We start from the raw sequence: 13855 nt of genomic DNA, 5'->3' as shown, positions 1-13855 counted from the left end.
TATGGAACCTCTGGTAAGATAAATCATTGTTGTGACCCTCTCGACACGAGGGTCCAGGGAAAGGATGGATTTAGAGGTAACGCTGAATTGGTGACCTACAGTTTTCAATCGACGCGTTCTTCCAAATCCTGATCTCACGCAACGTTGCGATTTTCATTTTAATTCGATTAACCCTATGAGAATTCTACACGAGGAGTTGCCACTAGCCTATTGCGGTCGCCACTAGCATACCTCACTTCCTACGCAACCAAAGATTTGGAGTATGTGACTTGATTACACTAGTTATCTAATTAGTGTCATTTCGATACTTAAACATGATTGCCGGTACATGCAGTCCTTTTATCAAATTATGAATCCTAAGGTTTTAGTCGCTAAGGGCCTGTTTGGCAACTTGCCAAATAGTAAAAATTTATGTTCTTTTGTTTCCAGAATAAGTTTGGGAACAGAAATCCGTTTGTTAAATTTTTGTGCCCGGGCACAATTTTGCAAAAAATTATTCCCAGAATCAAGAAGCAAAAAAAAGTAGCTTATTGATTTTGGAACAATTTTTTCATTTCTGATTCTTCTTGACTTTCTTCTTCCTTTTTTTATTTTTTGTTGTTTTTCGGCTTGCCACCCGCCGGCCACCGGCAACCAGCCATAGGCCGGGCCGACGAGGGCGTCGCGGCCCTCACCGAGTGGCCGGCAAGGGCGGCTCGCGGCCCGACGGCAAGGCCTCGCCCCGAGCAAGGCCTACCTCGCCGTCGCCACCTGTGTCCGTCGCTACTGGGTTGGCGACGGCGAGGTCGACCTCGCCTCAGACCAAGGCGAGCCCGGCGGCAAGGGCTGCAACGCCCTCGCCGATCCTGGCTCGTGGCCGGTTGCCGGTGCGAGCGACCGGCCATGGCCAAGGAAGGGAAGGGAAAGAAAAAAAAAAAGAAAGAAATATTAAAAAATTTAAAATATTATTAATAAAATGAAATTTTATGTAGTTGCCAAACGCATTTTTGTTCTTTTTTTATTCTAAGAATAGAAATTTTGAATAGTTACCAAACGTTTTCAAATACTTAGAAATTATTTTCGGGTACAGAATAAAAAATAATCATTTCTTAGCAGAATCTTTTTCCAGACACAGAATAATTGCCATGCACAGCCTAAGTGTCCACACAGTGTTTTTACGTTTATTATGTTCCTAGTGTGTGGCCTAACCATCTAACTAGGGTAAACAAAATAAGAGAAACTCAATCAAGGAAATGACACAGAAGAATAGAAACAAACACGTCAAAAGCAACAATAAAAGGGAGTGTAAAATGCAAAGTATGGTAAAGTGACCTGATACAAGTCGGGCAAAAAATATAACATGGCACGATTATTAAGCCACACGACAGCAGCCCCGTGAGCTTAGTTCAAATCAAAGATAAGCCTATCCCTAACTCAAAAGGCAACATGCTTAACCGAAGGAAATATCACTAAACGGAATCATGGAGAAAGCATGAATCCCCTAAATGCCATTCCAATCTAAATGCAATGCAATCCTATTTTTGTTTTTGTCGTTTACTCTTTTTTTTTTCAAAAAAATAAGCTTAACCTAAACATCTATTTTGGCAAAAGTACATCACAAGTGCCATAACTTGTGTACGGCGATCACTTTGGTGCCATAACTTTTTTTCGGATCACTTTGGTGCCAAGTCGGAGGAAAAGAGATCACTTTAGTGCCAATTTGGCCGGAAATCCGGCGTGGCATTTTTTTATTAATTTTGACGCCGACGTGGCTCGCGAGGCTGAGTCGGCGTGTCTGATCAAGCATTTTTATTTTAAATAATATTTTTCAGCGTGTACAGTCAACATTTTTAATTTTAAATATTTTTTTCCTTTTTTTTTTCTTCTTTCCTTTTTCTTTTCTTTTCTTTTTTTTTCTTTTCTCCCCTCGCCGGCCAGTTGCCAGTGGTCGACCGGCCACCAGTGAAGCCCGGGAAGGGCTGGACGAGGGCGACCCTCGCCCGCCCAGGCGAGGGCTTCCCTCGCCCGACGCCGGCGAGGGTCGCTCGACGCCAGCAAGGGTCGCCCTCGCCAGATCCGGCGAGAGCGACCCTCGCCCGCCCAGGCGAGGGCTACCCTTGCCCGACGCCGGCGAGGGCCAGCCTCGCCTATCGCCGGTGAGGGTCGGCCGCCCCTCGCCGGCCATGGGCAAGGCCGCCCTCGTCCAGCCCTTCCCGGGCTTCGCCGGTGGCCGGCCGGCGAGGGGAGAAAAGAAAAAAAAAAGAAAAGAAAATAAAAAGGAAATAAGATAAAAAGGAAAAAAAATATTTAAAATAAAAAATGCTGACTGTACACGCTGAAAAAATTTATTTAAAATAAAAAATGTTGATTGTACACACTGACTCAGCCTCCGACGAGCCACTTCGACGTCAAAAATTAATAAAAAATGTCACGTCGGATTTCCGACCAAATTGGCACTAAAGTGATCTCTTTTCATCCGACTTGGTACTAAAGTGATCCGAAAAAAAGTTATGACACCAAAGTGATCACCGTACACAAGTTATGGCACTTGTGGTGTACTTTTGCCCATCTATTTCTAAGGTGGAAGGCGACAATGTATAAAGATGTTTCGTATTTCTCAAGATACACTAATCGTGCGGTGTAAAGGACAGATGAAATAAAGAAAATGACCACAAATACCCAAACACGAAAAACAATATGCGAAAATGAGAATCCTGACCAACCTACCATCATCTAAAGACTGGAGAGTATGATGCACCCAACGCCCAAACCCTTTAAACAAACCAAAATGCTAGACTTTCATAAGCCCGATCCCTTCAACATCAACATGCCCCTAATTATACTACCAATCAAAACCTCTGATGCCCAGAGGACAGATTTACAAGTAACTACCTGAAGTGCGAATGAGATCCATGACTGGCCACATGGTATATGGCGGAGGCTTATAGTTATGGTCGGCGACGGTGATCATAGGGCAGCCATTGTGCGGCGGCTATGACTTGGCTTCAATCTGCATAGTGCCATGCCTCGAGATGGCTTTATGGCTCGGTTCGAGGTAACCCACAAAACAGAACACAAAAATCAGAATGGAAAAGTCGTGCACGCAAGCATACTCCAAGACACAAGTGGGTAAGAAACGACCTGGAAGTAACGAGGCATATCGATGTAGACGACACGCGATGGAAACAAATGCATAACTCCTGCCAGAGACTTTACGACGATCAAAGCGCGATCCGACTCGTTTGAAGGAACCGCTTTCTTCTCTTATCCGCCCCTCTTCACGATTTTTAATCGAAGTTCCTCTGAGCGGTGGATTACCTCTCCCTTTTTTATTTCTCACGGGAAAAATGTTCAAAAAGTCCTACATCTATTGTACTTTTGCCAATTTAGTTTTAAACATTTTAATTTTGCAAATTGAATCCTAAATATTTTCGCATTTTACTAATTGAGTCCATCCGGCCAATCTTGATCAGAAATCACTAACGTGGACGAAGGCCATCCTACGTGGCATGGCCGGCGCCGACATTGAAATTTTTTAATATTTTTCAAGTTTTTTTATTTTTTTATTTTTCCTTTTTTTTTTTTTCATTCTTCCTCCTTTAGCCAGTTGCCGGGCAAAGGTGAGGGCCGAAGGTCGACCTTGCTTGCCCGGCGTTGGTTCGGATCTCGGACATACACATCAAGCAGTGCTCATTCTTCCAATATATACCTACACAGAAACCACACTCAAAAACAACGCAGACAAACTTCACTGCCCAATGAGATGAGAGAAGTCGAACGATTCAAAATCTAATCGGAGCTCGCACAAGCAAAGCACCGAGACGGAATTTAGCGTACGAAGAATCGATTTAACTGGGGAAACGAAACCGACCGAGGAGCTAGAATCCGGCGAAGGGGACGACAAAGAGGGCGGGCTAAAGGACAAGGAGACGAGATGGTTTTTCAAAAGCTTCGACGAAGGGAGGGTCAAGAAGAGAGCTAGATCTACTTCAGCGGCGACCACGTACGTTAGTATCATCCACTGCAACGCCATTTTCCCTCTCGAGCTTCTCCAATCGACGAACGCAGACACATGCCCTCTCTCTCTCTCTCTCTCTCTCTCTCTCTCTCTCTCTCTCTCTCTCTCTCTCTCTCTCTCCATCGTTGGGCAAGGTTGAGCCTCCTCGGGGGCGGGCGAGGCTCGCCCGAGGCCAACCATCAGCCCTCGCCTCTGGCCGGTCGCCGAGGCCCAGTGACCGGCTAGAGGAGGAAGAAAGGGAAGAAAAATAAAGAAAGAAAAGAAAAGAAAAATAAAAAACAAAAAAATTGAAAAATATTAAAATGTTATTAAAAATTGTCCACGTCAACACTGGTTGCACCACGTAGGACGATTAGCATCCATGTCGGCGATTTTCGATCAAAATTGACTAGATAGACTGAATTGGCACAAATGCAAAAGATTTATGACTGAATTGGCACAATTACAATATGTTTAGGACTGAATTGTTAAAAGTGCAATATATTTAGGACTTTTTAAATAATTTTCCCGATTTCTCACCACTCACCCTCTATTTCTCTCGCTCAAAAATCGTCTAATGATCAACTCAGTAGCGAGATGGGCAAGAAGTGACCTAGTAGGAAGTTCCTACTATAGTCTATACTCGAAGCTTTTTCCTTTTTCTTCTCTTGATTTTCATCCGATTAGTGATGGTTTACAGTGTCGATTTGGGTTTTGACGAGAAAATTAAATGGAACGACAATCCAATCAAATTTGCAGTCGAACTTTAAAAATGCAATACTTGCTCGTCTTTTTAAGGAATGCCGACCTAGAACGCTATTGAACTAGTTAAATTCGTACCTAAATAAGATTAAGATCATTGATATAAACTCATATTAACTCGTGGTCCGACAATAGATAAGTGAAAACGCTCTCTCTGCTACAATTGAAGCTTAAGCATGTGTTCCATGTATTTTCAACATGACTTCATATATCCAGCAACCGGGTGATCCACGCATCATCTCTCATGACACCGCCTGTTTACGGCGAAATGATTCCACGAACACTATCGAGATCGAATTCCAAAGCAAAATTGAGTGGTCTAAAGCGGGATTAGGCGGTACAACAACAAGAAAAATAAGAAAGAGTATGAGTAACATTGCTCTCATTCTCTAGATTTGCTCTCTTTCCCTCCTGATTTTAACCTTTTTTTTCTGTCAAACTGATTAAGTTTTGTATAGTGAGATTTTGTAAGACTCAATGTACATTTATGGATTCGGACGAAGTTTTTACGAGGAATGCTAGTTTATAATTACCCACTATGAGTTGATTATTATGAATTAGTCGAGTGGTCCAAGCAAGGATACACTCGGAGGCAAGTAAAGCTTCGGATGAATGAATGAAAATTTACTCATCTGGATACAGATTAGGTTTCTTCGATTCTGTTCCTTCCTTGCAGATGTTTTAAGAGGAGGTCAAGCAGATCGAATATCAAATCACATGAGTACAAGCTTTAACTCAGCACAACCTTTGCAATAGCTAATTTGTTATGTCGAGTCTCGAGACGGAGTTGATACGGCAAATCAAATATTACAGTTCTGCCCTGCGGCACAGCGAGTCAAAGTATCTTGTGCTACCCAAACTCTCATACTCATTCAAACTCAGCACTCAGTGCCGCAACCAATAGATTTTATAGAAGAAATGTTCATACGTGGACGAGCTAGTTTTAAGATCGTCATATCATCAGCAGCCAATGCATTCGACAGCAGATATCGTAAGTGTTTTCAAATGAAACAGCAAGAAAGTTTTTTTCCAAGGGACAGTATCCAAAAAAATGAAATTGAAAGAAGGATATTGATGCACAAAAGGTAAATAATAATTTATTCATTTTCTATCCTTTTACATACATAAAACATTCTCTACAAGAGAGAGAGAGACAGAGAGTACAAGGACAACTAAAATACCCCAAAGAGTATGACTCCAAACACTCCATAGAGAAACTCAATTATTGTATAAATAATAAAAGACAGGAATACACCCTGATGTGTAGGAAGAATCGATTGACGAGGGAAGTCACTCAAACTTTTCTTTTTTAGCATGGGCAAGCTGGGTGCGGAGGAGCTCAGCAGCGGCAACGAAGATCTTGAGAGCAAGCTTAACCCCAGTGTGTTTACGAGTCTTGAGTACAAAGTCAGGGTTAAGCCACAATACGTTTGATGCGAGCATCTTGGTGGTTCTGTCAGCAATCTCTTCAGCCGATGGTATTATGAGAGAGTGGGTTTCATAGACACCGGGGACAATCCCACCACCAAACTCGACTCCCTCGCGGAAAACTGAGAGGAGCTTCTCATCAGAGCGAGAGTTCTCCATTGTGATGACATCGGCATCCATGTCGATGAATGAGGGGATGATGTCGCGGAAGCGGGAGTAGCAAATGTGAGTATGGATCTGCCGATCAATTATAGCCACCAAGTGAAATCAGTATATATGGGAAACAGATCTTCCCACATAAAAAAAGGGGGAAAAGAAAAAAAAGGAAAAGGAATGGAGCAATGAAGGAACCTGAGTAGTATCCCTGACACCACAGTTAGTGATTCTAAAAGAGTGGACAGCCCAATCCAAGTAGAGAGATTGCTCAGACTTTCTCAGTGGCAGACCCTCTCTCAAAGCTGCCTCATCAATCTGAATAACATTAATCCCTGCCTTCTCAAGATCCTCCACTTCGTCCTTGATGGCCAAGGCAATTTGATAACAAGTTCTGAACCTGTGAAATATAAAAGCTATTATTCTAGTCCCAAAAGGAGAAATAAAAATTATGTTCTTTAATCGATACCATGTACATATGAAGTTCACCTTCTTCCGTACCTGGGTTGGTCATTTCGCACAAAGGACCGGTTGAGAATGGTGACGGGGCCTGTAAGCATTCCCTTCATCGGGCGAGTAGTCATGCTCTGGGCCGTGGTGGACCAGAAGATGGTCATTGGCCTGGGGCGGCTCACATCACCATAGATGATGGGTGGTTTCACACAATAATTACCATAAGATTGCACCCACCCGTTAACGGTGAAAGCAAAACCGGACAACTGCTCCCCAAAGTATTCAACTATATCGTTCCTCTGCATTGGATACATCCAGATCAAGATGTTAAAAAAACGAAAACATAGCTCATAAGAAGCTACCTATTTATCCGACATAATTTGTCTCAATTACAATACCAGATTCAAAGACTGTCTTACCTCAGGCTCCCCATGAACCAAGACATCTATGTCAAGCTCCTCTTGAAGCATGACAACTTTGTTAATTTCCTCCTGGATGGCCTCAACGTATTCTTCCTCGGAGATCCTATACAGTCAGAGGACCAATGAGGGCCATAACAAAAAGGATAACAGCCCATGTCATATCCATCATCGTTTAATTAGAAAAGAAAGATCTAGTTTACTCACTTTTTGTCCTTGTACTCAAGGCTCACTCTTCTGAGTTTTATGGTACGAGGGAAGGAGCCAATGGTGGTTGTTGGGATGACAGGCAAATTAAGCTTCTTTTGCTGAGCATCAAGTCTAGCACTCACAGTTGTGGCACGGCGATGATCAGAGCCCCTCAAAGCAGCAGCCTGAGAGAGATGAGAATATCAAGAGCTCAAGACACCAGCAATATCACTTTAATTGGTATTTTTGGAACGCATAAAAGATGAAGGGTAACTAAGCAGAGAAACATACAGCCTTTTGGACAGCTTCATTTGTGACCGTTGGAGAGGACTTTCTTGAGGCCTGCGCAGCAGCATTAGCTGAGAAGAATGCCTGAAAACAGAGCCATCGGCAATAAGTATTGATTTACCCTCTCACGACATTAGCAATCAACACTTTGGAGATTGAACATTATGCTTGACAAACCCCCTAATGGGCTAGTTAACAGGCCTAGTTTAAATTAAGAACTTTGCATCCTAGTGATTGTATTTACCCAGTTGTTGCCATATATAGTATGTAGCTCTGCACAGCCAGTAATTAGAGAGACCCACCACAAGGTAACCGCATTGCTTTCTGCTAATGACTATTCGGAATAGAGTAGAAGCAACTAATTCTAGAAAATAAGCTAACAATATGGGTTGACACCACTGTTAAGACTACCTAGTAGCAACAATGACAGTGTGGGCATACTATGCTGCTTTTCAGCATCATCTTTAACAAAAAGATAACAAACCGTACCTCATCCTTCTGTCCAGCCAATGCCTTGGTCAATGCATTGACTTCAACCACCTTCTGAGCAGCAAATGCAAGCCATGACTTGATTTCCTCATCCAACTCAGTCTCATTATCTAGGTCAACAGAAGTGTGCAAAAGAGAGCAAGAGGTGGAGACCACAAGTTTGTCTGCAGATATATTAGAAATTTCAGATATCAGCTTAAGGATGCATAACACGCAGATCTTAAAAAACACACTATGCTGAAAAACATATGCAGAAAGTAGTACCTTTTCCCACAATGCTCTCGAGAGCATGGAGGGTGACGAGTGATCCAGCAAGGTCATTGGCCCAGATGTTCCTCCCGTCAACAACTCCAGCAAAGAGATACTTGCCTGCGGGGAACCCGCCCTCGATTAAATCAAGGGTCTTGGTTCCACGGACCAAATCAAATCCAAATCCAGTGACGCCCTTCAAACAAGTAAGAACTTTATATGCCTCGGCAGGAACATCAGCAAAATAGGTTTGGACGACAACATTCACACCAGAAAGACATAATTCTAGTTCCGAGTATGCTTCAGTGAATGCTTGCAGTTCGTGAGAATCAAGATCCGTCACAAGGGTGGGCTCATCAAACTGAATCCATGAAGCGCCAGCTGCCTTAAGTTCGGACACGACTTCCCTGGATGGTATTTCATTGGTCAGGAGACGTATTCAAAAACTTGAGCAAATGAAAACTGCTAGAGAAGAGTTTAAATTCTTACCTGTAGATGGGAAGTATTTTTCCGAGAAGGGAAAGAGGAGAAAAGGTCTTCTCAACACCCTTTGCAGGCTTGGATAGCAGCAGATAGGACACCGGGCCAATAAGGACAGGAACAGTGTCTACTCCGAGCTGGGAATTAGCAAATAGATTCAAAAGGCAGATAGCTTTAAAATCATGCAAAGATTATGTAACGGCACAAGGAAGACGAAAATGTATGAGCTGATAAAGATATACGAAAAACAAACAAGTAACTACAAACAACGAAAGAGTCAGAATTTTGTCGTCGCTGTCGACGAGGACGAGCGCCGAGGGCAGGGGATCTCGATCGACATTTAGGGCCGGGCTTGGCCTCGGATCAGCCGCGATCGAGGTCTTGCGAGGCAAGCGGCGGCCTGAGCTGGTCAGCAGGAGCGTCGACGACCGTCGTTGGCACCTGGTCGAGCGTTGCAGAGTCTGGGAGTTGGGAGAGGGGAGAGTCGGGGGATGGTCGGGCGGATCCGAGGCTTTCGGCTGTTGCCATCGAGATCGGAGGTGGGTCGTGGGGTTGCCGGCGACGTCGCAGCCAAGGGACGGGGCAGGCGGCAGCTGGGAAAGTAGTGAGAGGAAAAGGGTGGGAGGAGAGAGAAATCACACAGGGGAACATGGAATGGACTTTTGGAACATTTCCTAAATGGCAAACCCGATAGCCCGACGCGATCCGACCCGATTCGTTATCCGGTTTGGGTTTCGTGCGGATCGGGTTTTGGATCGGGTCACTAAAACATGAACGCTTCATTTCTGGGTCGGGCTGAATATAAACCCGATCGAACGGGCAGCCGAGACAGCAAGAAGGAAGAAATAATAGACCAGCGTTTTACCTTCTTGGCCTCCTTGTACTCGGTGACAGCCTTGCGAGAAGCATAAGAGAAGTTGACATCAGGACCCCCCAATTCAGGCACAATGTAGCGGCTGGACCAAATAAGATGGATGGGTCAGTTAAACATGAAAACAAACGATTCTCGCACTTGTCTCAGAACTATCACTTACTAGTTGGTGTCAAACCACTTGATCATTTCCATAGCAGGGACGGAGGCGTTTCCTCTGGCCATCAGGAAGTAAACATCGAATCTGATCTCACCACCATCCCAGCCATATCTGGCGGGAACAGCACCGAACATCTCGGTGGCGTCAAGCACCTGATCATAGTATGAGAAGGTGTTGCTGGGAATGTACTCGATGCCGGCAGCGGCCATCTGCTTCCAGATGGATGACCTGAGATCAGCTCCAACTTTCTGCAAATCCTTCGCAGTGCTCTTACCATCCCAGAACGATTCCAGGGCAAACTTGAGCTCCCTCTTGGGGCCGATGCGAGGATATCCAACGACGTGGGATGCCATTTATCTGGATCATCGAACAAAACATCAACTACAGGGAAGTAGCCTAGTGTGACTCACTCGGTTACTCAGTCTAAGAATGGAGAAACGCGAGCAATGCAAGGATCCTACCTTGGCGGAGACCGAACCGGGGAACGAGACAGCACTGTAGTCTATTGCAGTGGCGAGAGTGCGAGGGATAGAGAGACAAAGAAGAGAGAGTACGAAGCGACGAAAAGGAAGTGGAGAGGATTCGTAATTTATATAGCCGGAGGTGGGACAGAACTGGGATGGAAGAAGACAAGAGACCTGCGGGATGGATGAACGAAGACTCGCGGGATTATGTATCTTCTTTTCATAATCCCGCGATGCCCCTTTCAGACTCGCACTTCTTTCATCGGGATTATGTATCTTCTTTTTATAATCCCGCGATGCCACTTTCAGAGTCGCAGTCATAATCCCGCGAGTCTTCTTTCATCCACCCCGCGAGTCTCTCGTCTTCTTCCAACCCCGCGAGTCTCGTCTTCTTCCATCCATAACCGCGCGGGTCTCCTTTCTTCCACCCCGCAAGTCTCTTGTCTTCTTCCATCCCAGGTTGCGAGTCTGAAAGGGGCATCGCGAGATTATAAAAAGAAGATACATAATCCCGCGAGTCTTCGTTCATCCATCCCGCAGGTCTCTTGTCTTCTTCCATCCCAGGTCTGTCCCACCTCCGGCTATATAAATGACCAATCTCTGTTCTCTTGTCCATCCCACCTTCGGCTGCGAGGAGAAAAGCGATGAATATATATGTGTGTGTTTGTGTATTATATATATAATAATATTTGGAAAAGTAAAGAAGATTCCGTGCAGGCAGTTGGAGGTAACTTCCCCCGATGAATTGCTTACTCAGGCATTTTATTAACGAGAAACGTGATGGCCGAGGGACCCACCAACACGTTGAAAAACATGCTGATTTGACCACATTTTCCTAAGAAATGGCCAGGAGTCACCATAGACTACAGATGATCTTCTCTATGCTCCTTCAGCATAGTCACACTCAATCATTCAATATTTACACTTACGAAAATTATATATATATATATATATATATATATATACATACACACATACACAGAGTAAATCTCCGAATCTTTACTTTTTCCTTCGCCCTCCAAAAATCAAAGTACCGAACACTATTCGTTAAAGTATAAAATCATACCTACTCGAAACCATAGCACCACCTAGAGGTGGCAAAATGGGTCTATGATCCATATTTGATGATAAGCCTTAATTTGGAGATAGGTCATAAATGAATTGCCTAGCAACTTTTGCCTTAAATTGATTGAGAACTAATCAATTTCTAACCCATGTGAAAAATAGAGAACTTTTTCACCGATTTTCTAGTAATAAATAAAGTGACCAATACGTCAAGTGGAGTTGGAGATGTAAGGACAATTTTTATAATTTCCTATTTTATCTTATTTTATCTTATTACTTCTTTTCCTTTTTTTTTTCTACGAAGTCCAGCGAGGGTTGCTAGGGTTGACCAGACGAGAGCTCGGCCATTGGCCGAGGGCTGATATTGGCTTAAATATGAAAGTGTTATAACAATCTGGATTGGGTGCAGGTTAGGTTGGGTTTGATTCACTAAATATGAAAGTGACCTGTTTGACGGGTCCAAGCACCACCACCCCCACTTTCCTTTCACACTCAGCACACTTTTTGCCACCCACAAATATTTCTGGCAATGTTTCTGGAACCGCAGAAAGGAGCCTAGAGAAGATCCGGCAGTTTTGCCATTTTTGTGAGGGCAATTCAGAGGGTCGATGCAGACTATACAGAAGCAAAAGGCTCAACACCCTGGTTTGTCTTTTTGAGTGTACTCTAATTGTGCAGATTGCAGGTATGATTGCTAGAGAAGACAGTCAACGGCTCATTTGACTCTGAAACAGCTTCCAATAACCCTTTGAAGATTAAAGGCCTCTATGAACAGATCAAAGGTAACTTTGAAGATGGCCGGAAATTCCGAACTTGCATTCTCACTATGTCGCAAGATGCACTCGAGCTTTCACTTGTGCAATGTTTGTCTTCCGATTGTAATTCTATGTGAGGAAGAGAGGGGAATGGAGGGTTGTAAGAGGTGCTTGTGCTTGTAGAACTCTAAGCTTCTTGTAGTAGGAGCACCGTCTACAAACTGTAAAAAATCGGCGATTACTTGATGGATTCAAGTCTTGCTCGTGGCTGTTAGAGTTGAGAGAGTAAAGTGTGCCAAGTGGAAGGCTGAACTTCGACCAAAAAAAAGAGGCCAAACCACTATGAATTTGTCCTGAAATATCTTCTATCTCTTTAATTCTTTTATTATATGTCTAATAGAAGTTGCTGCATCTGCATAATTAATCCCCTTCCCCCAAAAGCACATTCTCACATCTTCCACTCAAAAGTTTTAATGTTCTTAAAACAACCAATCACCCCTTCTTAGTTGTTGTTTTAGCCATTTCAATTGGTATCGGAGCATGTGGCTCAAGTTTTTGAAGTGTTATAGTTCAAGAGCAAAAAGATCATTATGGCTCACATCATAGCAGCATCCTTCATTGAAGGCAATCCAATTCAGACCATAAATGTTCGATGGATCTAACTATATCTACTGGAAATTTAGGATGAAAATCTTCGAAAAATCCACGGATTATAATCAGTGGAATGCCGTCGAGAATGGACCACACATAACAGCACCGAGAAAATCAGGGCCTCTGTCTGCAGAAACAACTACTTCTTCTACAACAGAATTTCCACCTCCAGCAACCGAAATTTGATAAATATGATACGGTGTTTGGATCATCCGAAAACTCAAGTTCCTTCTCAACCATTGCACCCACCCTTTCTTTTCTCTTTTTTCGTCTGATCGAGATCCCATCGATTGTGTTTATACATGCCATGACTTAATGAAATGTGTGATATGAAGCTATTTTTTGACATAGTCCGTGATTACTCCACATACATCTTCTGTATATATTGTACACAAGATGCAAACCAAAAGAGCAAAATTTTGACATAAACACTTAACGGCAAAGAGTATCATGAAACTCCATAAACCAATGCTAAGACGAACTATAGCCGCATCTTGTCGCATGCTTCTCTATATCGTGATCCAGCTCAACCATTAAAGGCAATGCCATCTCGGAGATCTGCGACGGAAGCATTGAAAATTCCTGAGACAATAATAGAATCATGCTTCAGCGGAGTACGTAACCTGTATTATTGTTATTGTTATGGCCACAAGAGCATTTGTAATGGCCCCTTGTCAAGTGACACGATCTTCGTCAGTAGGGACAGACGAAGCATCACTGAATTTATTAGAGGAGATTAATTTCTTCGGTCACGATGCTAATCAAACAGGGTATAGATTTCTCTCTCTCAAGACCCCTTTTTCCTAACAGGCCCGACCCAGCACTGGCCCAATTGGGTCTGGCCGTACCACGCTTGTGCCAGCACGGCCCATTGGCCATTGCCAAGCTGTAAGTACATCAACCTCAAAAGACTAGACTATCGTACATAAATTAAGAACATCGATATTATTAATCATGTAAATCTCGTGACGGAATTCATGCTATCAATAGCAATTTAACATGA

General features: G+C 43.5%; 2 protein-coding genes across 2 annotated transcripts in view; both read right to left on the bottom strand.

Moving 5' to 3' along the window:
* LOC115683294 (5-methyltetrahydropteroyltriglutamate--homocysteine methyltransferase) overlaps window positions 1-10384 on the bottom strand; it is a 50906-nt gene extending 40522 nt beyond the window's left edge. Inside the window, exon 1 of the mRNA XM_056315258.1 lies at window positions 10379-10384. The gene's annotated coding sequence lies outside the window, so the exon portion shown is untranslated. The remainder of the gene's footprint in view (window positions 1-10378) is intronic.
* LOC115662602 (5-methyltetrahydropteroyltriglutamate--homocysteine methyltransferase-like) lies at window positions 5814-10273 on the bottom strand. The gene is made up of 11 exons (XM_030584723.2): window positions 9921-10273; window positions 9752-9842; window positions 8896-9023; window positions 8422-8813; window positions 8158-8321; window positions 7672-7752; window positions 7399-7565; window positions 7192-7297; window positions 6821-7071; window positions 6518-6719; window positions 5814-6403 (listed from the first exon to the last, which is right to left on the bottom strand). The coding sequence occupies exons 1-11, from the start codon at window positions 10268-10270 to the stop codon at window positions 6029-6031; spliced, it is 2307 nt and encodes a 768-aa protein (XP_030440583.1). The 5' UTR covers window positions 10271-10273; the 3' UTR covers window positions 5814-6028.
* Window positions 10385-13855: the final 3471 nt, after the last annotated feature.

Source organism: Syzygium oleosum, unplaced genomic scaffold (genome assembly GCF_021117445.2).
Source record: "Syzygium oleosum isolate NSW1041296 unplaced genomic scaffold, Sole_v2.1 Sole_v2.10, whole genome shotgun sequence".
Classification (NCBI taxonomy): domain Eukaryota; kingdom Viridiplantae; phylum Streptophyta; class Magnoliopsida; order Myrtales; family Myrtaceae; genus Syzygium; species Syzygium oleosum.
Note: the sequence above shows the minus strand (reverse complement) of the source record. Positions and strands in the feature narration are given on the sequence as shown.